Here is a 21971-nt window from a genome sequence, read left to right as displayed (position 1 = left end):
GCCACCGACCGCCCTCCCGCAAGATGGCGGCGCTGCCCGGCCCGCCTCTTAAAGGCCTCCCGGTGAAGAGAAAGGGGGCTCGCAGGGAGGGGCGGCCGCCGGCGAGGGTAGCGACGGCTCATACTGAATCGCACCGCGGAGAGGGAGGGAGGAAGGGAGGGAAGGAAGGAGGCGGCCTTGCGGAGTCCCGTCGCTGGCCTGACGCCCGGCACAGGACCCTCAGTGAGGGTAGAGTGGGCTGTGAGACCTCTGCAAGTGTAAAACGGGTGGTGGGCGTCACTGTGAGGAGATCCCGGCTGGGCGTGACCTTGCGGTCATCCTTTGCTACTAAGGAGCGCCCTGGGCTACTGGGACACTGCAAACCACGGAGAACACGCTGTTGTACGAGCCCTCTCCTGTGTAGTTGTGGAGAGACGAACTAAAAGAGCGATATCCTCTGAGTGATGGCTGCCTTAAACCTCGCAAACTCAGGTATTGACATAAGAATTACTAGTCTTTGCTTAAAAAAAGCATTATCAGAGTCCTGCACCTGATTAAGGACTTGCTAGCCTAGAACCTACTCAACAGCCTTTTCAACCAGCACGCCTCTCCTGTTCCTTTTGTACAGCATCATGAACGCGACGTCTGGCTTTTACCAGTAACGCAGGTGCAGGTGCTGCTGATACCGAAAAGCTGGTCAAAGAAACTCTCTAAGACTCATTTTGGAGTTTTAGAAAGCAGGCATTCTTTATTGCAGTGCTGGATGCACGGGGGATAATTCCGCCTAGCGTGCATACCACAGCTTTAGCACTAAAAGGTTATATAGAATAACTAATTGCCTATTAATCAGATTAGTATACATATACATGAAAATAATTGCAACTGATTATCTTAGCACTGCCCACATCCGATCATGTGCCATGAAGGATCCATTTGAGTCGAAGGGCTGCTTTTGTGACCACCGACCCATTTGAAGTTCTTGCTGGCTGTCCTTGAAGTCTTTATTCTTGTCCTTGTTCTTTGATCTTGAAGCTTAACACAGCTTCAATCACACGTGGTCAGTCTCAACATTGTTCGCATCTAGTGTACAGGAACATCTAGTCGTAAGAGCAAAGAACTGCAAAACTTATGAGTAACTACCTCTACTAGTTAATTGTTCGGCTATGCTTTTGTCTATTGTTTCAATCGTAGTGTTAGTATAAGATTTCTAATAATTATTTACCAAATCTCACTTTTACAGTCATCTAACAGGCAAATCATTTTCCACGGCTGGTAAAAAACATGATATCCACTATAATATTTAGACATACGCTACAGAATGCATAGACATATGCTCCCACTCTAACTCCGAAGCCCCACTCCCTTAGTTTCCTCTTCTGCACGCCTCGCTGTGCCCGCAAAGGACGCGACCTTCAAACGCCTTTTCCTCGAACGGAAGCAGCCTAATGGTACTTTAGTTTCCGGGTCACGCACAGAATTCCTAGGGGGAGAGGACGAGGCCAAAACAAAGCCCGCTCACAAAACGCAGTAAATTTTACGTGCCGATATAAAGAAAGAAAACATTTCGGTGTCACGGACGCGCCTGGGAACGGGGTCCGCACCTCCGGCCGACAGGGGGCAGTAGCGCCGCCGCTCTCCCCACGGACTGCACTTCCCGGCGCGCCCCGCGGAGCGGCCCGGGGCTGCGCAGGCGCAGGGCGGACACAAAGGGCCCGGCGAATGCGCGCGCGCGCGCCCCGCCCCGCGCTCCCTTCCCTCTACCCGCCCTCCCCGCGCGCCTCCTCCCCTCCTCCCCCCCCCCCCCCCTCCCAATCCCCCCCACCCCACTCCCGCCTCCGCGGCGCGCGCGGATGCCGTTACCCGCCCGCTCCTCCTCCGCCCGCCCCGGCCGCGCTCCCGCCGCCGCTGCCGCCCGCCCCGCTCTGCTCTCCCATGGCGCTGAAGCGAATACAGAAAGTGAGTGGGGCTGAGCTGCGGGAAGGGGGGTGGGGAGGGCCCTCCGTTCCCCTGCTGCCCGGGGGGTGGGGGTGGCGACGGGTCGGGCCGGGCCGGGCCGCGGCTCAGCGGGGTCTCCTGAGGGGGCGGAGGGGCCCAGGCCGGTGCGGGGCGCGGCTGTCCTGGTCGTGAGGTGGAAAAAGGGTGGCTCCTGTCGGTCTCCTTGCGGTGTCGGGACTCTTCACCTTCTTGAAGGCTCCCCCTCCCCCCTCCCCGAGTCAGTGCTTTAAACTGTCGTTAATAAAACATCTGCGATATTTCCCGAGCGTGGGCTTGTGAAGTACTGGGTGAAAGGCGACGTTGTGTTAATGGGTTATCTTTAGTAGAGGTGTAAGTAAAACATCTGTTGCCAAAATACTGCACTCCTGTTGTGGCACAGCTTGGTCAGCTCTGTGCATGAGGGTTTTTTTCCACATTAGGAAGTGCTGTCAGCCCAGTACTTGACATGACCTTTGAATGTACCCCAGTTGTAGAGTTTTTGGATAGTATTTGTGAATGGTCAGGTTTTAATTGTGAAGTAAACGTCTAGATTCCTTTTGTTTGGCAAGACCTAACTGGTCACTGTACAGTACAGACAAAAAAAGCATTGCGGATGGTAAACATAGAAGTTGAGTTAATGTTAGTGCATTGGCCATGTTATAGAATACGTGGTATTTTGTTGCTGTTGATGCACCATGTTTAGTCGGCGTTTTTGCTATCCTCGTTCTGTGACTGTGCTGTAATTTCTTGTTATGGAATCCCTTTTGCTGTTGGAAAATGTTGGTATTACAGAAATAGAATTCTATAATGACCAGTTAACCCTGCAGTGAGCAGATTTGGGATACCCTACAATAGATATAAAGTTATTTGGATGGGTTTCTACTAGAAGTCAGTAGTCATGTCTCATGCTACAAATCTCATTATGCCTTTACAGGTAGTGCAATTAAGGGAGATTTTTGTTGCTTCATATCACGTATTTGTTGTGAATGCTGCATTTGAACCTTATATCAAATATTAATAGATAACTACAGTGATTTTTCTCTACTTTGTCATGCTTCTGCGTATTATGGGAATGCTTTGCCTTTTGTTGCCTTTTTAATTTCCCACCTTTTCTTGAATATCTCCTTTCTCTTGTGTTTATAAGAAAAGGATTGTTCTGAATACCTTCTCTTTCCTCTTGTTCAGTTTCGTTCTGCGAAGGTGAACAGACAAAGTGGAATGTCTGGTGGTCTTCTGGTATTTTTGAGATGGAGTGGTAGTTTGTGGCCTTCCAAATGAGGTCCTGCTAGAATAGGATTGTTCTCTCTATTTTTCTCCAATCGCCTTCACTGCGTAACTTTTCTTCCTGCTTTAGAGACTTCCATACATATTGGAAACCCACAATTATCTTTAGTGGGATATTTAAAAACTTTGTGTTCAATAGATGTGAAACTATGGGTAGACTATTTAAGAAACAGTATCTTTCATACTGTTAGCCCTAATAGATTCTGTTTCTACTCTTCAAAAATGAAGAAAAGCTTACCAGGATGCCAACTTCAAGGTAGTGTAAGATTTCCTGATTATGCAAAAACTTCTATCCAAAACATGAAGAGACATTGGGGAAGGACCTACCAGAAGAGTTGAGATTACATTCAGAACTAGTTACCTCCCGCTTCTATTTTGCTGCAGAAATGACTATTGCTAGGTTTTCTTTTTTTGATTAACTACCCTCATCACTATCTGCTGCCTTTCTTGGGGAAGAAAAAAGTACTACTAGAGGGATTTGGCCAGCAGTCTGCCTCCGGAGCAGTAGAAGAGGAAAGTGGCAAGGAAATAGGATTGTTTCAAATAGAAAGTCAAAATGAAGGGGAGAAGTTAAAAAAGACAAACTATCTTGATGTCATTGTACTATGTAGAGCTTTCCTGAAAATTACGAAACTGGAAGTGTAATGCTAGATGAAATGTATTTGTGTGATGGTGTATTTATCCCATCTAACTTCCTGATATTTCAGGCTGGCTGTAAAGGTTGATAGCTATGTTGTGTCCCAAGGGTAGGATGGGATAAGATCTGGAGTAGAGGAAATGCTGTAAAGACTTCATAGTTTCACAAAGTGCTTAGAGGAACTCTTTGGAGGACAAAGCGCTGCCAGAAAACACAATGGTATTACATGGGAGCTTGTCAGTCTAGACATACTGTCTCAAGTTAAGCTTTGGTGGTTCAGAATTGTACTTGTAACACAGCTAAGGGGTTCTGGTGGCAAGCTTGAGTGTTTGTTCATAATAATTTTGATAACTTCTGTGTTCAGGATGATAGCACATACAAAGGAAGAAAAGTGGTAATATGTAGAAATGTTAGTAAGCATATTTTGTCTCATACCAGTTGGGACTCCAATTTCTAAATAGTATTGCCATTGTGATCTGTGTCATTGCATCCGGTCTTTTGTTGATCAGCCTTGAGGGACTCCTCAAAGGAGGACAGCGTGTGGACTTCAAGACTATAGTAATGGAAAGATGTATTGTACTTGGGAGCTGCCTTAAAAAAATGAGCAACTGCATAACCAATGAACAAGCTGATCACTGCACATGAAAGTATGTTCAGCTTAGTGCTGCGAGTGGAAGAGCAGTGAGGACACGAAGCCCTGCTGTGCAAGCACAGCTGTCAGTGCCGCCTCCATGACAAATTCATCTCCGAGTTCCTCAGAGAATCTCAGACAGGGGATTCTTATTCATCTTAAACTGAGGAGCCTGTGTTAGTTTACCTTGTCAGTGCTTTGCTTTGCCATTGCATCAGAGAGGCACTATGCTCCTGCGCTGTCAGAAACTTCAGGCTGTGCTCTGTGTGCGATGTAGAATAGAGATGTTCCTTGGGGCAGGAGCTGCTTCTCTGTAGTCTGTGATGCACCAGTGAAAGAAGAGCACATGTTTTTATGGGCATTGTAAATTCCAGATGTTGCAAATTATGAAAACAAAACAAATAGTGTAGGTTTTAGTTGGGAAGGGATATTGTGCAAAGACGACTATTGTTACCACCTCTGGAAATTGAGACACCGTGGCTTTTCTGCAAGGTAGAAAATAGTTCAGGCTGTCAGGTTATGCAAGTAGTGCATAGGTCAGGTCTGCCCGTGTGTCCTATGCGGAACCATTTTTCTGAGATTCCTTTTCTGAATTCTTTTTTTACATATCTAATTGTGAGTTTGCTGTCCTGTTACTTCAGTATTGCAGTTGAGGAGATTGTTTTCATCATAAATCCTGTACTTCTGGGTGCTCCTCTAGTGTTAATGGGGGGCTGATGATGTGCTTGTTAATGGCTCAGGCTGTTTTAAAGTACAAACCTGGTATTTAGTTTTGTTATATGCATAAAAATAATTGGACTTAGAGTGCAGAAGAGATTTTGAAACCAGTTAAAGAGAAAAATAGCTGTTGTTTTTTATCTTGTTTGTACATAGTGCTTGATTGTTTTTCTCCTACAACTCGGTAAGAATAGAAGCATTCAAACATTTAGATATGTCAATGAACTAAATGTCTGTTTGTTTCAGTATGTGTTTCGTATATGCGTAGACTAACAGAGCACATGGACTTGAATGTTTATGTTGAAAATAACTTGTTACTGTAAATCTACTCTTGTAAATAAAATTTTATGAATATTTGTAGTTTAGGTTTAGAGTTTAAACTGTTGAGTCACATGCTGTCTTTGGATGGTAATAACCATACTGAGGAAACTTCTTTTGTGGATCCGTAATATAAAATGTTTTAATTAGTTTTCAAAACATCAGCTGTGATATCACAACAATATTTTTTGCATTAAAACAATGTATAAAAATCGAATATATACTTTATTCCTAAGACTTACCTTTATATAGAGAAATAATAAGGCAAATATTTGCTTTACATTTGCCAAATTTATGAAGAACAGAGAATCCTTTAACTAGTCTAAGTATAACTGCTGGGTTGTTTGTTTTTTTTTTTTGACAGATGGTTCCAAACAGCATTAATATAATAGCAGCAGTGTATGCATGGAGTTGGTAGGAAGTGAGTCTGTGGTCTAGAGTGCATTTTGTACAACAAATGAAGAACATCACTGGCAAATATAAAAACCTGTATTCTAAATAACAGCATGGAAAAGGGGTCTGATTGTGGTTTTGTGTCACTTAGAGAATTAAAATAGCTTTTAGTGATGCTGACTGCAGTTTTTTTGGTATTCTGATAGTCTGCATTTCTGACTCTTTTTTTAACTGAAAAAGAGGAGATATTTTTAGGGCTTTCTTTTGTTACTACTCATGCTCATAGCCATTGAGTGTCCATGAGTACTGTGCTGAGAATATTTATGCCCTTGTTATCAAAGTATCCTCTACAGTCTTGTTCAGTAGCTTTTTAGGAGAGAAGCCTGACTGCTAATAAAGCATGTAAGTGTTAAACTGGCCTTCCAGTCTTCACTGATTTTATACTTTTATGAAATACATCCTATATTATACTTTGACAATGAGTACTATTCTGCACATTCAGAAATATTTCCAGCATTTATAGCTTACCATAGCATGTGTTTTACATCTGTTAGACTTGATTTTTAAATTTTTGCTTCATGCTGCCCACAGAGCTATTCTACAGCATGTGGTGCAATGAAAGGTGATAATTTGGAGGCTTTGCTGTGTCCATCTCCAGTAATTGTTGCTTAGCGTTTGTAGCATTATGCTAATATTCCTTTATTAGCTACATCTGGTCACAGATCCTGCTTACTTTTGTGCTCGGCTGCTCCTCAGTAGTTACAAACAGGGGAAATAGTTTGCTGTAGCACCCATTCATTGCAACCAGTTAGAGGCATAGAATTAACAGTATTCTATTCTACTCTCTAATATTTTCTGTGTTTGAGAGGATTAGAAGATATATTCCTACCACTGTCCTCAGCTTAGTTGTTTTCCCTGTACAAGTTTATCCTGGCTGTACTGCAATAGTGTGGCATGTGTTAGAGCTCTTGATAGATGTTTTTATGCTGTGACATTCACCAGTGCTTGAAATAACTGATAATTCTGTTTGCATCTCTTGCAGACAAAACTTTAGTTTTGTGTATTCTCATAAAAGATGTTGCACCGGTGTGCACTTCAGAAACTGAATCTGCACTGCTTTGAATTATAGATCCTGTTTGTTAGCCTGTGTATATCAAAGTCTTGCACCAGCATTTTCTATACCAGTGACTAAAAATGTTGGTTGGTATAGACAAGGCCTTGAAGTAACCCGACCTGCATCTTGCAGCTACGTGGTGACAATCCATAAAACATGGACAAAGCTACTGGAACCAATTAACTTAAAATTATGGGAAGTCTTTAGTGTTGACTGCGTAATGCCTTACATACTGTTCTCTTGCACTTCTTAATGAGGTTTCAGCTCATTGTGCTTTGTAACTCTTCAGCCTTGTCCCTTGACAAAGCAAGGTTTTGGGCTTCATGTGAAGAGCATCTTTGCTGCTTTGTATAGAGAATTCTTGTATTCAACTTCTCATTCTTTTGTGAATATGTAAATTAATTAAGCAGGTTTTTTTACACATACTTACTCTAGAGAATCATCACAACTGTTCTGCAGTGTTTGGTTCTGGATACTGGGAAGTCAGTCTGATTCGGGGGCATTCTGACTATCTCCTTGCACCATTTCAAAAGATGTAGGAAAGCTTGAAGCCTAAATGTTACAGCTCTGCAGATAATTTTGCTTTAAATATGAAGCTTAAACAGCATAATTAACAATATGAAGTTGAATAGTTCTTTGTTTTTTATCGCGGCTTGATCTGACCTTCTGTATGTAAAGGCTCAAACTGTAAACACTGTCAATTTACAAAGTTTGTTCATGTTAACCATTTGTATTTTTAAACCACATTAGCTTCAGTACATTACTTCTTATGATTGGAAAATATGGCTTGAATTTGCTCTATTACAATTTTGAAGTTTGATCTGGCTTTGTTTCCTAGCTGCAGAAGCTCTCTGAATGTATCTGTGAACATTGCTCTCATTCAGTGAAGTCAGTTGAAGAGACTTTTTTCTTCATCACTATTAGGGAAATATTAATAACAAGAGTTGGTAGTTCTGGGTCTCATCAAGGTATGAGTAAAAACATGGGGGTTTTTTATCATGGACAAATTTCGGGGCCTTTAGCTGAAACAAATTGAAAGTGTATGCCTAAGGAGCCTTCCCCAGTTCCTGCCAGTTCTGAAGTATGTGTGTACATAGGAAAGAAAACCAATTTGTGTGGGTTTGGGGGTATGTAAAGATCTTGAGGAAAGCATCTAGCAAATGAGGATGCTGTTACAGACTTGCAACTCCAAAATTAAGTGCTTGCCTATCAGTTTGCATATGCATATAGGAATGTTTGCATATATTTTAGAGACTTTCAGAAGAGTTTAAGCTACTTATTTTTCCCATCATTGCCTTTAATTTAGTATTCAGCAATGACTGCTATAAAATGCATGATTTTTAGGCTTTGAATTCTCTATTTTGGCTAACAGTGTCATCTAGCTGGCTTTTTTGAAATGTGTGTATGAGACCTAATCTTCTCTTGTTGGGTTAGATCTTGAGTTGCAAATTAGAGTAGACAGTGGCTGTAACAGCTCTTCTGCTGGTAATGGTTGTTATAACTCCCGTGACTCCTGGAAACTTGAGACTTGTTGACCCCCTTCGTGTACTGGCAATGACTTGGCTTTGCATGGATTACTAGTTCTCTGTATCACTCCCTTGGTGAAATTTGAATCCTCCGATTAAAAGGGGAACTGTGCTTTTACAGTGTTTTGCTATTGCCTTTATTAGTCAAAGTCTAGTCCGGAGTGCTGTTTCTGGACCAGTATACAATTTCACCAACAGAATAAAGTTAAGGGCAGAGAGGTAACACTAGTTGGCAACCTGAGCTATTTCACTATATGAAAGAACTGTCTCTTTTGTTGTAAATCGCAAGGACTGTGAGGAATGACTTCAGAGCAAGTAGTAACATTACTATATTAACTGGACGAAGGTATGTTGCAGTGCCTTTCTTTGAATTAAGGTCCAAGTATGGACCTGTAAGAAATGTGCCTGAATTTAGGTGCCACATGCATAGTAAATTGGGTCCCTTGAAGAGAGTAGTGTGTGAGTTGAAATGTTTACTGGATATCATAAATGGATAAATACATCACAGCAGTTGAAGTGCAGAGTTTAAACCCGTCAAATTTACATAAGGTCTGATCACACTACGTACACAAATTCTACACCTGAGTTAAACTTAGTTCCAATTTAAACCTTGATTTTGGAAGTAGTTGTCTTGACTAATGATTTTTGAGTAGAAATATATTCACTGTTATTCCTTAAGCTAAACTAAAGGAGATATTTGCAGACCTGCTTATGTTTATTGTTGACTTAAATGTGTGTTTTGTGTAATTGAGTGACTTAGGAACAGTGGCTTAGCACATATCTTTTAGCTTATTTCAGTGGAAGTATTTACACGTAATTGTTAAACTTACTGCAGCACAGTTCCTATCAGCTTAGAATTGGAAAAAGTTGACTGTTATTAGTACAGTAAAATTTCAGACATCAAAAGTAGTATATTGAATTAAACAAGAAAAATGAACCAACATTAATGCCTGTCTTGTTTTGCATTTGATACAGTGATCATAAATCAGATGAAAAGCTGAGCTGTTTTTGAGTAATTGAATAATTCTAAATTATTTGGGACTGTGTGGGCTTCTGCAAGAGAAATAAATCAGTTGAGCTGCAAAAGCTTCTCTGAATGCTTCTTTTAAATTTCAGCTTTCTTGGGAGTTTTTCAGTAGTCATTTTGAAAAAAAGCATGCAGGGAATTAAATCAAGGTATGTTAAATAGGGTGTAGAGCTAATGTTTTTTCCTTTATTTTCTAGTTTACTTGGAAAACTTTGTTATGTTCATATATCATCTCTCGGCAGACTGCAAGCATTTTATGAGCTAGTTTAACTCAGCTACTGTACATAGATTAGGCCAATACAAGAAGCTTTTGTAAATTACAAATCAAAAGCTAAAGGAACAGTCAGATTAGCACATAAATTTCTAAATTAAGCAGTGACTTTACAGACAAATCAAGAAACCCTTCATTTAATTTCTTTTTTCTGTCTACTTCAGTACATCCAGCTTATTATGAATTTGGCTATAACTTAAATACTTTCAGATATTAATTTATAGCACAATGTTGTCTTTAGCTGCAGGCTTATCTGGCAAAAAAACCCTTTCAGTATCAATGGGCATTTCAAGTATTGATTTCTTTAAAAATATCACAGGTCTATTTAATAAAACCTGTTTGTGTTCTTACTGTTGAAGTGATGCTGCTGAGTGGTGTGTATTTTTGTGTAGAGATCTTTCAAATATTTGTGTGTTTCTTACAGGAACTAAGTGATCTGCAGCGAGACCCACCGGCCCACTGTTCTGCCGGACCTGTTGGAGATGACTGTAAGCTCCTCACAGTACATTGTCACAGCTGACCTTTTTCCGCTTACGAAAACCTCAGAAAATCTCTTAATTGTTGTTATCTTTTTGACTTTCAGTGTTTCATTGGCAAGCAACAATTATGGGACCTGTAAGTATATAATTCATGCCCATTAGAAAGTAGATCTTGTTTCCCTTTTTGTTACAGAAGGATTCATTTGGGTTTCTGTAACCATGGCAGTCAAATTCAGCTGTGCTGTGTATAGATTAAAGATTTAGGATGGTATTGTTGTCCTTAGTAGTCTGGTACTAGTTTCTTTCTGTAACTGTTCAAACATCCCCCTTCATGAAGTTAGGGGTGCTTAATCAGTCAACTGCAATGTTTGAATTGGTGATGTGGGCCGCAAAGTGAAAAGCTTGCTTGCTTTTCAAAGGTGATCAATTCTGGAAGATTCATCCATCTGAAAGGAGGAAGAGTGGGTGTAATCCAGTGTTAAAGTTGGTAACGGTAAACAAGAGTGGGGTTGTACAGGGTGATTTTGAGGGCTTTTAGATAGTGCCTATATGATGGCTGTAATGTAGCTCTGGCAAAAACAGATGGCTTTTGTGAGCTGTAGGCCAGCAGTTGTGGGTACTTCTGGTTTCTTTGTGAGAAAGGCCTGCTTTCCTTGGGTTGAGGGAGATCTCTAAAGACTCCATTTATGACTCTTGTCAAGGAAATGACATAAGGACAACAAAGCTTAAGAACAGAAAGTTTTAAAGGGAAACTGAAAAGGGTTTTAGCAAAAAGAATAAATAACAACATGACCTGAGGGAAGGGGTGTTTATTAATATCATGGTAAGGCGTTTGTATTCCTAGTGTTTTCCTTTTGGACTTATTAATTTGGAAAGAAGAGTTTCTAGTTCAGATGGTCAGCTGAATCACTGTGCAAGCTGAAGTTTTGAGACAATACTTAATCCATTAAGATGCAGTATCACATGGTAGAGAAAAGTGGAATTGTGTCTGCTTTCAGACTATTTCTGCATTTGCAGCACAGCTGCTCTGACGCAATGAAAGATCAGTTACTGAATTGCCAGTGCTGGAGTCTGTTGTCCAACTTGTCAATGGCCCAGCAGCAACTGAAGTGATTGTGGCAAGTTTTTCTGTAGGATACTAATGCTTTTGCCATTTTTCTTTAACAAGTGTTCTTTCACATACAAAGTCATTCTAACCCCTGCCCTTCTGTGCTGCTTAAAGGTGAATGGCAAAACAGCAGAGAAGTTAAGAGTTAACAAAAGCTTACGTGCTAATTGCCAATAATGTCTTTGTTCTGAATGACTGTGATAACCTAAGGGAAATACTAGCAACGTAAATCCCAACTTAAATTCCATTTTTTCTTCCAGCTTGCAATTCACCTTTCATATTCTGTAGTGGAAAATACTCTTTTCTTTGCTTCGGTTTCCTCAGATTTCTCTAGTTAAGGATAAGAATGAGCATCTCTTGCCAACCTTTCTCAGCCATTTCTGCTGAGATACAAGAAAAGAATACCATCAGGATATTAATCCTTTTTCTTGATAACATAAGGAAATAGGGATGCACATCCTGTATGTTTTCTGATGGCCTGAGGGAAGCACAGAACTAGAACTTGCCTTCAGAATTCACTTCCTATGTCTGGACGTAGGGTAACCTCTTCTCCTGTCTGTGGGCATCATCAATTTGTTTTATATACCTTACTCATAAAACATAGTGTGACTACTTTGCCTGCTGTCTGACACTGAACTTGTCTCATCTTCAGCTTATTTTAACTCCAACAAATCATTTAGTATGCGTGCAAGCAGTCCTTTCGAATGTAATTGGAAGTACAGCGGCAATCTCTTCTGATGTTACCTAATGCTGACTTCTTAGCAATACTATATATAACTTGCCTTACATTGCAACGCTGTCTGCATTTTGAGTGCGCAAGACGACATGTCTTGGTGGACCATTTGTGACTTTACCTCTTATATTCATCTCTAAACATGTAATTTTTGCTCATTTCCAAGGTAAACATTTTATTTAAAAAAACAACCTGCCTTTGCTTCCATAAGAAAATCCAAAAACTTGATCTTCTGCAGCTTTGCTGAGATTGAGTTCTGTTGTTGCTGTTTTAAACTTACCAAGTAATGAGAAAGGTTTTCTTCTCCTTCTCTTACTCAGAAATGGCAGCACTGCTCTCTGTCATTTAGCACTGAGACTTTTCCCCTCACTTTTCTAGTTAATAAAAATGAAAGGTTTCTTCAACAGATAACTGCAACAAAGTTATTTCTATCTATTAACTGTGTGCAACCTGGACGTAAACCTGTGCACATGTTCTCTAACAAAATGCATGTTCACAGATTTGTACAGGTCACAAAGATGTTGTGTGTTTTAAAACTCCCTGATGTCATCATGATCAACTGAATTATGTTGGAAAATCCTACTCTTTGCATCTGCAAAGAGAAACCACTTCTTAAGGTAAGTATATTTGTAGCTTAAGGATGGAGGAGGATCAGAGCAGCTGTGGTGTACGGAGACAGGATTTGGAAGACCTGCTCTGGGTTTTGTATTCCCCTTGGTGCGGTGGAGCTGGTGGATCAGCAGTTTTGTAGGTCCACCAGTCAAACGCTGCTCCCTCCCTTTCTTTCCCCAAGAAGGGCAGCACTCAGTAGCTGCACTGCGCTACTAGAATAGTAGCCCTGATTGGCTCTACTGTAGATCTGTAGCCCAGTGGGAGGTTTCGCTTCCTGCTGTGCCTTCCCAGTACACAGCCCATATGGGCTGTGTACTGGGGAGAAAATGGATTTTCTAAGATACTTGCAGCTTTGGGAGGTTGTCTATGTTCAGAAGGGAAGCTCCAAAATAACTGCAATATCTTAATGTGTTTTGTTTGTTTTGTTTTTTTCCCCAGCCTGATAGTGCATATCAAGGGGGAGTATTTTTTCTCACAGTACACTTTCCAACAGATTATCCTTTCAAACCACCAAAGGTAAGTCCTTTCTCTCAAAACTTACGCAATTTTTTTGGTCAAAGCTTTGTTTCTGTGTCTTAGTTCTTTGAGGCTTAATTTTGGAAGTTAAAACCACAAAGGCCAGCCATAGGATACACGTTCATAGTGGATGAACAGACAAAAGTGTACAATAAATTGTGTTGGCAGATCTAGCATGACTGGACCTGAAAGGACAATGTTAAGGGTTCCAAATGTAATAAACATAATTTGATGTTACTTGTTTTTTATTTTTTTTTTTTATTCCAGATTGCTTTTACAACAAAAATATACCACCCAAACATAAACAGTAATGGAAGTATTTGTCTTGATATCCTGAGATCGCAATGGTCACCAGCTCTGACTGTATCTAAAGGTAAACTCACAGATTTGCTAATGTATTTATGAAATTGCATACACTGCCATGGTGCTTTTGTGTGTATTACGGCACTAAAGGTGGCAGTGCATGTATCCTGCACGTTACAGAAGTGGCAAATTCCATTGGAATTCTTGTTGTGGTCCAAAATCTTGAACAGTTTATTTGGAGCATCACATTACATAAAATATTATGTGCATGGCAAAGAAATGTTCTGAAACAAGCTGGGTAAGATAATAAATGTCCAATTAGCCTGAAATGCAGCTTCTGTATTGTAGCTGACTGTGCATGCAGAACTGAGGAGAAACTGGTGAGCAGAGATTCAAAATCAAATTAATTTGGAAGTAAATGGAAAACCCTGATACTGACATGTGTGGGCTTACCTGATTGCTTATTGATGGCTCTTTGGGTTGCCTGAGCATCCTTGTGTGGGCTAAGGTCTTAATTGCACTTTATTTTAAAATGAGATAAATTGTTCTAGTTTGCATTCCTCTGCAAGATGAATATTTTAAAATGTAGCTGCTTTCAAAATCATCAGTAAAAGATTTATTAACATATTCTAGTCCTGTAGTTAAACTTTCTCACCTTGGACAGTGTAGATTTTTTTGAACATTAAGGTTACAATTAAGCAGTTCTTTTGTTGTAGGCATTTTGTGTCTCCAAAGGCTGCTTAAAATGTGAGTGCTATCATTGTTTTTTCTCACCCATCTTCAAAATGCTTAGGCACACTCTTAGTCATATTACAGAAGGTTCTTCTGTGACTCAAGATTAAACTGTATCACATCTTGCTTATGTGCTTGAGAGCTCTCTAAACCACGTCTTTTTTCAGAACAGTGTCAATGCATTTGGTGTACAAGCAAGCAAAAAATTGGTAGTCTTTGTCCAATGGAAATTGCTCTGTGCAAGTGCAATTGCTATACCTCCTTGGAAAAGCAACTTCTGCTCATGCACGATGACCCCATGCAGTAATCTCACAAGCTAAATAAAATCTATGTTTAATACTGTTTCCTGAAGTAGTTGCTGAAGACATGAATTACTCTTGTGTGTAGTTGGTATCAACTTTCCACAGAAATTGGTTGTTTTATTGCTGAGCAACAATTGTCTTGTTTCTGGTTATTTCGAAGGTATTTAGCAAATTAATTTTGGCACTTACATTATGTTTAACAGCTGGCATTTACGACTGAAAACTCTTTAAGTTTTTAGATCTTCAGCACTTCTCTGTGCCTTTACTTGTTGAGCGTTCCTTCAGTTACAAAGCGGAGCAGTCTGCTGGTCTTACGTGTTCTCATTTGATGTGCTTTTAAAGTGCTTGCACATTGTGTATTTCATATAACTGGAAATTAGCTCAGTGGCTCATGGAAGTTTCTCCTTTGTAGTTCTTGTTTTACTGTAACAAAGGATTACAACATACTGATAGCAACTCTGATTGGTGTGACTGAGTATTCTAACACCTTTTTTTTAGTATTACTGGTGTATTTGGCACTTAATAAAATGAAATATGTCAGTATGAAGTGGTCGAACTTGCTACAGCTGAAGTAGGCGTTAGTCCGGGCTCTTTGGTAACAAGACAAAGTAAGGAAAAAAATCCTATTCTACAGCAGATTCTTATGATAGCATCAAATTCCCTTTCACAACACGTTTAGAATTGTTTAACTGTGTACTTTTGCATTCATACTAGTTCTGAGTATAAAAATAGAAATTTCCTGAAAGGTATGGACTGAGAATGTTAGAAAAAAATCAAACAGCCTTGGTTCAATCCCAGGAAATGAATATGGAATTATAAGTGAATACCTGCATATAATGCTGATGAAATATTTTCCCAAAATGGAAATCACACTTATACCAAATTAAGTGAAATGTTCAAATGAAGGAGAGAATAACTGTCAGCACAGAAGTGGAGAAGAATAATTGTAGATGGAAGGGCTTAGTTTGATCAAACATTTCTATGTAACTGTGTAGTCTGTGGTTTGTTTAACATTCATAGGTTAAAACATGGGAGGGAGATAATTACAAATGGTACAGGTCCATGGGTTGCAGGTTCTCTAGGCTAGTATCAGGTGTTGTTTACTTAGGACCTAGAAAAATGATGCTGTATAAGCATTTCTGAGCAGAACTGCTATGTGAAAGCTTAATACTAATATGCATTCTCTTCCCAATCTCCCTTCTACCACCCTCCTTCAGTGTACTGGAATGTATTAAAGGATTATAGAAATAAAGCAAACTAACTTGTTTAATCTAGTGTCTCTTTTATTTAGTTTTATTGTCCATATGCTCCTTACTTTGTGATCCTAATCCAGATGATCCTTTAGTACCGGATATTGCACAGATCTACAAGTCAGACAAGGAAAAGTGAGTATAACATATACATAATTGTGTGTGTGGTACTTGCAGGTGGTTATCTGCTATGCACCTTCTATCTTAACTTTTAAAGATAATTTTCATAGATTTGTACAGGATTAGATTTTTAAATCTTGGAAATATATCGATCAGTGGAACGGCAAGCAGAAAACTGTAGGCATACACAACCGTTGGGTACTTACTAATTTTTTGTACTTAGTTGCATAAAACGTTCACACTTTTGTGTTTCATCTTTATATTCATTGCATGAAAAATCATTTCCCAAATATGAGTTATTTGTTGCTACTGTGATCCTCTGGTTGTAAAACCTGTGCCTTTAGTAAGATGTTAGGTGTGAACAACAAACATGTTTTTGACACCATTTTCTAAATGTAGGATAGACTAATATTTAGCTCTTTTTAGTTCTAAGAACCATTGTCACATTGCAATTTGCAGCATCTTACAGAGAAAAAGAACCTTTTTTTTTTTACTTTCTGAAACAGCTGTAGAACTTGCAGGAAGTTTCTGATTTTGGGAAGGTAACATGGACAGCACATAACGGAGGTATTACATGCTTCTGGACCAAACCTGATTTCCATTTGAGAAGTTTTAACTCTAAAAGTACTATACTGACTGGAACATCTATTCTGGGGTCTTTTACTTACAGTATGGAACCACCTGGATTTTCCAAAGTTCAGTGTTAAGGCTTGCTGACTTCTTGTTGTACATCACTCCTAAGGAGGGTTTTGAAATGTTCTCTTACAACTATAGACACGGCTGAACCCTCACAAATACCAGATAACGGGATTTAGAGGTCACTAGCAAGCCTGGTGCTTTGGCATAGTGATGTTTCTTTCCAGACTGCTACTTGTCTCGAGTGATTTCTTTGAGCACCAAAACTTTGAATAGTGGCATCTGCGGATATCTAAGCAAAGTGATCCATTGATTTCTTAAGAGTTTGTTGCAGTTGTGGGTGGCAGGAAGCTCAGGCCCTTTATTCCACAGATTAGACTACGTGATTTCCAAAGGGTTCCGTGGAGGAAATACTACCTGTGTAAATTTTTCCATCATTGCTGCTTTCTGCTGATACATCAGCTACCTGCTTTTCTTGGGCTTACTAATGTTAAAAACTTTATGCATGGGAAAAGTTACAGAATCAGTGATCCAGGAAGGAAATAGTATTTTGCTTACCACTGGGAGATTTGTTGAACTCTGCTGCTATTGGGCATTTTGAGCACAATCCAGGATGTAGTCCACAGTCTATCAGCATGGCCTGAGCTGTCTTCTGTAACAGGGTTTTAGCACCTGTGGATTTTCTAGGTGTGTGTGGGATTAAGACGGACTGAAACACAAGATCAATTTAGGATAGTAATGAGGAGTAGGAGTCTCTAAGGTTTTCCAAATACATCCGGTCCTCGTTTGCCAACAATGGAATAACCTTCCCCAAAATGAATCCTGCCACAAATTTTCTGGTGGCCTTGAAAATAAATTAGTCATAGCTGTGCAGCATGTTCATAGATGGCCTAACCAGCACTGTTTATCTGACTTCTTCGAGCTGTGGAAAAGGTTATAGATTTAGTTTGGGGCAGGCTTTTTATCCTTGGTACTTAAGCTGCTTTTTGGTAATCTTGCTGTTAACTATTTTAATTGTTAGACTCTTTGCTTCAGATTTTGTGGAACATTTGTGATATCCAAAAGAATTTTTGACTTTCTGGTTAACTGATTGAGAAATTGTTTGGTACCTATTTTTTTTGTACTGAGCCATTGAAGACTCCTTGCAATGCATGCTGATAGCCTGTGGTTCATCACACATCCAGGTCCATGAGGATTTGAGTATCGTTTTTACCTTGAGGACTGGATAGAGCAAAAGTGATGTAGAAGTTACATGGAAGTCCATGGTCTAGCATTTCTCTCCCTAGACTAAGAATTATTAAAATGGCCCTTTTCTCACAGTTTGATGTCTGATGCAATCAAATGATGTTACCCACTTCTTGAACTCTGTAGCTTGTACTGCAAAGCAGATAGTGTTCAAGCTGAGGATCTTGTGCCTTGGCTGCTCCCCGTTTGTGTCTCGGCTTTTGTCTACCCACTATCTTAATAGCGATTTCGGCTATTGTGCCTCCTGTTTGTGAAGGAAGGGAATAAGGGGTATTTCTCTATCTCCAAAACTCGAAATTTAATCATTGCTAGAGAAAGTGAGACAACCTATAGTCTTGACTATAGCTTTATCTTCTTATGCTGTTCACCTATTAAATATTTTAATCTCATCTTGGATTTCGTAAATGGAAGATATGGCTGGTTACCCCTGAGCATTTATCTGTGGGTGTATTAGTAGAAGTAAAAATCTGAAGACTTGTATGGTAGCATATTCTTAAGAAGAAAACCAATTAGTACATGAGTTGCTATACTTATCTTAAGAAATTGATTAAAAACTTGTCAGCGTTTTGTCTGGAGAACCCAGAAGAAAGTGAATCTAGTCTGAAGAGTGGAATGTAACAACTGTAAGGCCCAGAGGGGAAGTTGTTGACTCTCTAAGGCCATCTTTGGGAGTGCTAATCAGCTTCATACCAGAAGGAAAAGACCCAAGACTTAAAATCTAGTCAAAAATGCTTTTCAGAAAATTTTCCTTTCAAGTTCTGAAATGCAGATGGAAGTGCAGAATGGAGATAAAAAAAAAAATCACTGTGCCTTTTATCCCCACCCTTTTCAAACCCAGTTAACTATACTGAATTATATGCAACTGAAATGCATGAACTTTGTCAGACTGTGTTAATAGCATACACATTTAGGAATAATTGACAACAAATTCCTGTTAAGGTACAAATAAGGGAACCAGTTGTGAAATGCAAATTAAGTATGCATAATGATATGCATTTTAATACAAACCGGTGAGATTGGTTTTGAGTTTGAGTCTAAATAGCTTTGATAGGTAACCTTAGAAACAGAATGTACAGTGAATATATGTTTCTTGGCTTTTAGACAATTTTGATGTTACTTGAATTAATGCTAAGAGGTGAAAAGCTCAATAACATCTGTATTAAGTAAATATGTGGCCATTGTCAATGTATCACTAACAGCTCTTCACTGTAATGCCTTCTTTCTGCACGTACAGATACAACAGACATGCAAGAGAATGGACTCAGAAATATGCAATGTAAACTTGTGAAGACTTTTTCATATACCACAGAGTACTGTAAATTCTAGGGTTTTTTCAAAATTAGAAGGAAATGGAGCACAGTTTACTGTTTCAATGTATCATGATGCCCCTTGAATTTTTTTCACCCATGTAAGTGTGTTTCTGGAGCGAGGGAGAACAAACTTCCAAAAATAACCTTATGACTGTGATAAGAATATTTATCCTCTTTGTATGCTTTGCAGAAGACATTTATTATGGTTTTTAAAAGTTGGACATCTACATCTTCAGACTACAAGATCCATAATGCAGTTGTAAAGCAACCAAATTCTTTTTGCTGGAAAAGTAGCTGTTTTTACGTGATGAATACTGTATGTGTGTCCTTAAAGTACGCTGTCTGTTTCATAAGTGTGTTCAAATTTCATTTTGTTAGTTCACTTATATAATTTGTCTTTTTTTTACTGTATAGACTAAATATTTTATTTACCATGTAAGTCATTTCATTTTAGACTTACTTGCTTGTGCACAGTATTGACAAGATACAACTGCTAGTAATGAAGTAACTGGAGTATCCCACCCATTAGGATATTCTAAAAACTGACTGCAGATTTCTTAAAACCTAGAATGATCTTTGCACTGTAATTCTTTGTATGCTGATTATGGAGAAACACTTGTTTTTGATTCTGTTGCATACTTGACTTAATTTTATTGCAATGTGAACTAATTGCACTGCTATGTAGAAAGATACATAATTGTTTTGTTGCTATTCACAACTGATTTTTGACATGTGGGCAACATAACACTATCACAGACCTTTTACAAATCTAAATGTAGCCTTTTCCATATAAATAAAATGCATTTTCTACTACTTGTCTTGGCTATTTTTTTTTTTTTCAAAATTATGCATATCCTTAAAGTGCTTGTTCTAACATTAGAGAATCAAAATATTAAGCGTGCATGTGTCTTGTAGACAAAAGGGAAAACAAAGCCATGCATCACATATTACTTAGAACTGTGTTGCAATTAATTTTTATGCTAGCTTTAGCCTAATTTATTTAGCATGCTATGCCCATTGTTTTATATAGGATTTCAACTAGTTTAATGACATGCTATCTCTATATTCATTTATGGAGGAAATACCACAAGTGTTTGAATGTCAAACACTTCAGTTAAGGTGGTGTATTTGCAATATCAGAATGTTACAGTAAACTTCTCACATTTGAAGCTAACTTTTCCATTAACTGGCACTTCAGTTGCTTCAGACTATGCATGTGAAAAGCCAGTAGTGCTGGAGAGGGGCAATCTTTTCTTACAAAGTAGGTTAAAAGCAGAAAAACTTTGATTTCCTACTATACATTCTTCTTGGGTATCCAAAAATAAAAACGCATGACTAATGTTTTTCTCTGTACCTTGCATATGAAAGAAAAGTGACTTGTGGCTGGGACATTTGTCATCATAAAATACATTTTTAAGACAACAAAAATATTTGGGTTTTTTTTACTGTAATGAATGCCAAACTGGAATTTGGGGTGTGGGTGGCAAGTGTGCACAGTAGGAGCTTTTATTCCTACCAGCAGAATATTGTTGTCTTCATGCTTGCTGCCTTACTGACCCAAATGGCTTAAGTTGGTCATGTATGGGAAAATGTCACTTCTGTGCTATGGTTTTCTCCATGATGTAATGATGACTTTTGAAACAAAAGCTTGATGCAGAGTGGCTCTATTCATCTTAAAATATCCTTGTTCACTTCAGATTGTAAGCTGAGTAAATGTGGGGTGTTCTGTTATTAAAATGAGTGCTTCATTATACTTGAACTTGGACAATGTAGCTAGGAAGGCAAAGCCATTGTTTATACTTATTGCTAAAATGGTGGTAGAAAACTTTGACCATCAGAATGTGTTCCCAGAGCTTTTATATTTTCTAGATTGGTAGTAATACGTTTGTACTAGAAGTTATTGAAGTGTTTGCAATGTCTGTATTGAACAGTGTGAATCTGGAAGTTTGACTTGCATCTTGAATACTCTTTCTGTTGGTTTGCTGAGTTGTATTAGGGATGGTTTGAAATCTTTTGCACTTCAACTGGTCATTTTTCTGCTGTGTGCCATACGTGCAAGAACGACTTTTCCATCACAGTGCAAGACCAGCAGGATGATAAAAAAACACAAGACCAACAACGAGTAAGGCATTCTGCCTACAGCATGTTTAAATACTAAAAAAAAAAAAAAAAAAAAAAAAAAAAAAAAAAAATTCTCTTATGCACATGCTGGTTTAGAGGCATGAAGCTCAGTCTTTTATGCTTGCGGTCCCTCTAGCAGTTCAGCCTTTCTGCTTTTGAAATGATAGCCGAGATAAATGCAACATTTATGTAAAACTTCAGTCTTTGAAAGAGTTGGTCAGATTTCAGCTATGGAGACAAAACATCTCCACTACTCCTCCTTCAGCCTTCCGCTGTTAATGCTGTCTTAAGGGGGGGGAATTATAGCCGAGAGGTTACTCCATCCTGTGTTGTTCACTATGATGGAAAAAAAATGGCACCATCTTTGTGTCCTTGGGGTTTTTTTCCCCCTTCTGTCCTGCTGGGAGCCGCAGCCTCGCCGGTTCCAGGCCCGCAGACCACCACACCCCCCCCCCCCCCGGCGTGCTCTGCCTGTGGCAGCTCTGCAGCCACAAGGTTGCTGCGAAGAGGAAACCCCCGCAGCGGCCCGGTTCGGTTTTTGGCCAGAGCTCAGCAGCTGCTTGGTCGTTTCTGCCGTCGGTATTGTTTCCCGCCCGCTGTTACTCCCTGTGCCCTCACGTAATAAAACACGGA

The 21971-nt window shown here is 39.4% G+C and overlaps 1 protein-coding gene across 4 annotated transcripts; it reads left to right on the top strand.

The window, feature by feature from the left end:
* The first annotated feature begins 158 nt into the window (after positions 1 to 158).
* On the top strand, positions 159 to 21963 carry UBE2D1 (ubiquitin conjugating enzyme E2 D1). Of its 4 annotated transcripts, none has more exons than XM_049809538.1 (8): positions 159 to 471; positions 10296 to 10359; positions 10455 to 10486; positions 12691 to 12808; positions 13242 to 13319; positions 13587 to 13692; positions 15948 to 16041; positions 19142 to 21963. In XM_049809538.1, the coding sequence occupies exons 4-8, from the start codon at positions 12758 to 12760 to the stop codon at positions 19185 to 19187; spliced, it is 375 nt and encodes a 124-aa protein (XP_049665495.1). In that variant the 5' UTR covers positions 159 to 471; positions 10296 to 10359; positions 10455 to 10486; positions 12691 to 12757; the 3' UTR covers positions 19188 to 21963. The 4 variants fall into 4 exon arrangements, with proteins under 4 accessions (XP_049665495.1, XP_049665493.1, XP_049665494.1 ...); XM_049809540.1 differs by lacking the exon at positions 159 to 471 and adding an exon at positions 1918 to 1935; XM_049809536.1 differs by lacking the exons at positions 159 to 471; positions 12691 to 12808 and adding an exon at positions 1809 to 1935.
* The last annotated feature ends 8 nt before the right edge of the window (positions 21964 to 21971 follow it).

Source organism: Accipiter gentilis, chromosome 9, assembly GCF_929443795.1.
Source record: "Accipiter gentilis chromosome 9, bAccGen1.1, whole genome shotgun sequence".
Classification (NCBI taxonomy): Eukaryota; Metazoa; Chordata; class Aves; order Accipitriformes; family Accipitridae; genus Astur; species Astur gentilis.
Note: the sequence above shows the minus strand (reverse complement) of the source record. Positions and strands in the feature narration are given on the sequence as shown.

Coding starts and splice junctions, on each gene's coding strand:
- UBE2D1 (XM_049809536.1), top strand. CDS start 1,912: ATGGCGCTGAAGCGAATACAGAAA. Junction 13,320..13,586: donor ATCCTTTCAAACCACCAAAG/GTAAGTCCTTTC, acceptor TTTTTATTCCAG/ATTGCTTTTACAACAAAAAT. Junction 16,042..19,141: donor TACAAGTCAGACAAGGAAAA/GTGAGTATAACA, acceptor CTGCACGTACAG/ATACAACAGACATGCAAGAG.